Source organism: Gastrolobium bilobum, unplaced genomic scaffold, assembly GCF_033153095.1.
Source record: "Gastrolobium bilobum isolate Gb01-03AN ecotype WA unplaced genomic scaffold, APGP_CSIRO_Gbil_v1 utg7986, whole genome shotgun sequence".
NCBI classification, from domain to species: domain Eukaryota; kingdom Viridiplantae; phylum Streptophyta; class Magnoliopsida; order Fabales; family Fabaceae; genus Gastrolobium; species Gastrolobium bilobum.
Genome location: NW_026899159.1, coordinates 329,264 through 332,602, shown reverse-complemented (window position 1 = coordinate 332,602; position 3,339 = coordinate 329,264). Strand labels below are relative to the sequence as shown.

The 3,339-nt window shown below is 35.8% G+C and overlaps 1 protein-coding gene across 1 annotated transcript; it reads left to right on the top strand.

Annotated features, from left to right (window-relative positions):
• Positions 1-942: 942 nt before the first annotated feature.
• Positions 943-3,339, top strand: LOC133287783 (uncharacterized). Its single transcript, XM_061485456.1, has one exon. The coding sequence runs from the start codon at positions 1,590-1,592 to the stop codon at positions 3,102-3,104; it is 1,515 nt and encodes a 504-aa protein (XP_061341440.1). The 5' UTR covers positions 943-1,589; the 3' UTR covers positions 3,105-3,339.

Sequence of the window (3,339 nt, the reverse complement as noted above, 5' to 3'; positions counted from 1 at the left end):
TAATTTATTTTAGTTTTTGAATAAAATAAACGTAATGGCTCTTACAAAAAAATAAACAAAGTTGAATCCAAAGTGAATTCCCCAACTTTTCGTGTGGTATTGTGGACTCTGATTGACACAAATGAAAATATTTAGCCGGATACACTCAAGTTACACAATATACAAAAATAATATCATAAATCAAACATAATAATAAGTTCATTATCTACAGTAATTTGGCTATAGTATTAGGCAGAACAAGTCAACAATTTATAATAAGGTGTAATTTTTTTAGCTAAATTAAGTTATCTAACAATCAGATATAAAGAAAATATTTTACTTTTGGAAAAGGTTATATTTATAACATTTTTTCGTATAATATCTTATAACCAAATTTTAACAGTTAATTTTCACAAATTTGATAAAAATCAATGATTAGATTATAAGATGTCGTAAGCGAAAAGAAATTGTTAATATAATTTCACTCTTTAAATTTTTATTCAAAAATTCTTTTTCTTTCTACAAATTTTTTATTCAACTTTTTTTTTAATAACAATAATAACACTGAGGTTCAAACCTATTACTTTATACTAACGACCTACGCTCTCACTGGTAAACCAATTCTAGTGGTTTTTTTTTTAAATATTCCAAGCATGTGAAAGATAAATAGAAAAAGCTTTACAATAAAAAAGAATTTATGAGAGCATTTAGTACACGTCATTTTTTCAAGATTTTTAAAAAACTGAATTTTATTAAATTTTTAATTTTCAAATATTATTATAAAATAAATGTAAAAATTATATTTTAAAAAATTGAGATTCCCGAACAATTTTGTTTTTCATCTACCAAACGTGAGTAAACATTAAAAAAAAAAATGCATACGGTAGCTAGAATGGATAAACGAAGGAACCGGGTCAAACCGACCCGGTTGAATATGAATGGAGGGTGTAACCTGTCGCTAAAGTGAGACGGTTCCCCACGGTTCTGCTTCTCCTCTCTATCCTGTTCCTGTTCCTGTTCCTGTTCCGTGTTTGTCGAAGAAGAAAAATAGGGATTGTTTTGTTTTTTTGGAGTCAAAAAAAAAAAGGGAAAGGAAAGAGTCTAAGTTGTAGAATATATGAATGGGAACTGCATCATCGGTTATGGAGGTTCTTCTTCTCGATTTTCTGATGCTTTTTTCCAAAGGTACTCCTTGAAGATCCCATTTGATTTTCGTTTTGGATCTCTTTTTTTCTGAACATCAAGAATTTTTTTCCTTTTAAATTTTTAGAATATTGCTTTAAAAGATATACTTTTTTTTTGTGTGTGGAGGATTTATGGAGATCCCTGGGCTAGGGTTAGATATAATTTTCCTTTAGCATTTTTTAAATTGTGAAAGTCTTTTTTTTTTTTTTTCCAAGAAAGTAGCGAAAATTTCTAGGCTGGGATTTTAATTTTTAAGTGGGTGTGTGAGGATTGTGTCATCTGATTTATAAATCTAGGGTTTTGATAGTGGTGAATTGATAGGAAGAAGGTTTGTGTGTGTGCGTGTGTGTGCTAAGGTTGTTTTGTTGAATTGTTCATGGGATTGGCAACATTAAACGGAGCAGAAATAAAACTCATGAGGTAAAATGGGTGATTCTCTTCTCACCTGTCTGTCAATGGAGAATCATCACCCGTCAACTCTCTTGTCCATGGATTCAAGTGTAAGTGTATCTCCTCATGAGGAACTGGATTTGGAGATGAATCCACAAATCATTCTTTCACGTCCTCCTGATATCAATTTGCCCCTCTCAGCAGAGCGAAGCCCGCCTCCACAGCCATGGAATTCTGATCCATGTGATATTTTAGATGTTGGTCTTGGTACTCAAGGATATGAGACTGAGAGTTTTCTCAACCTTCCCAAAGCTGGAAGGAAATGCACCAAGCGAGTTGATAGCATATGGGGTGCTTGGTTTTTCTTCAGATTTTACTTTAAGCCCGTGTTGCATGAAAAATCCAAGGCCAAGGTTATCAGGGACAGCAATGGTGTTTCAGGGTTTGATAAATCTGATCTTAAGCTTGATGTTTTCATGGTTCAACATGACATGGAAAACATGTATATGTGGGTTTTCAAGGAGAGGCCGGAAAATGCATTGGGTAAGATGCAGCTGAGGAGTTACATGAATGGGCACTCTCGCCAAGGGGAGCGCCCGTTTCCTTTTAGTGTTGACAAGGGTTTTGTTCGATCCCACAGGATGCAACGAAAGCATTATAGAGGGCTTTCAAACCCGCAATGTGTCCATGGCATTGAGGTTGTTCCATCACCCAATCTGATGGGTCTCGATAAGGATGAGCAGAAAAGGTGGATGGAACTCACCGGCAGAGATTTGAATTTCAAGATCCCTCCTGAAGCAAGCGACTTCAGTTCGTGGAGAAATCTTCCCAACACGGACTTTGAGCTTGACAGACCACCTCACCCAGTTAAGAGTGCTGCGAATCCTCATCCTAAGAAATTGCTTAACGGATCTGGGCTGAATTTGTCAACTCATCTGTCTAACCATAGTAATGGTGATGGCATTGATCTATCTCCTGTCAATGGCAAGAAGAGGAAGGATTTTTTTCTTTATGGGAATGACGAAGAATGTTACTTGGCTGTTAATACTCCATCTGATCGGATTCCAGATATAGAAATGCACCCAAGTGAACCACATTGGTTGAGTGACTTCAGTGGGGTGATGAAGAATGTTTGTGGACCTGTTACGGCTGCAAAAACTATCTATGAGGATGAACAAGGTTACTTGATTATTATCAGTTTACCGTGTGTGGATCTTCCGAGCGTGAAAGTTTCTTGGAGGAATACTCTCACTCATGGTATCATAAAAGTTTCTTGTGTGAGCACATCTGGGAAGCCATTTATCAAGAGACATGAAAGGACGTTCAAGCTTACAGATCCATCATCAGAGCACTGTCCTCCTGGGGAGTTTGTTCGTGAAATCCCTCTTTCAACTCGAATTCCCGAAGATGCCAATATAGAAGCATACTATGATGGGCCAGGATCGGTGCTTGAGATCATGGTGCCAAAACTTCGTGAGGGACCAGAAGAGCATGAAGTTCGTGTTTGCCTTCGCCCTCATCTTGGAGGGAATGATCTTATGTTGACTTGATTTGGGCATTTGTTAAAAATTATTGGGGTTGCAAGCATGGTCCGTAAATTATTGTTTTACTAACTTTGTACCTGTGTAATCTACAATACAAATCTATTTTTTTTTTCTTACTAATTGCGATGTTTCTTTTTTTTTGGTCCATGCATCTATTAGCTTTTGATTGTAATCATTCTTTATCTTTTAACATCCATTCCTGATCATTGATATGAAATTGTTAAATATCAACTTCCTTTTA

Coding starts and splice junctions, on each gene's coding strand:
- LOC133287783 (XM_061485456.1), top strand. CDS start 1,590: ATGGGTGATTCTCTTCTCACCTGTCTGTCAATGGAGAATCATCACCCG.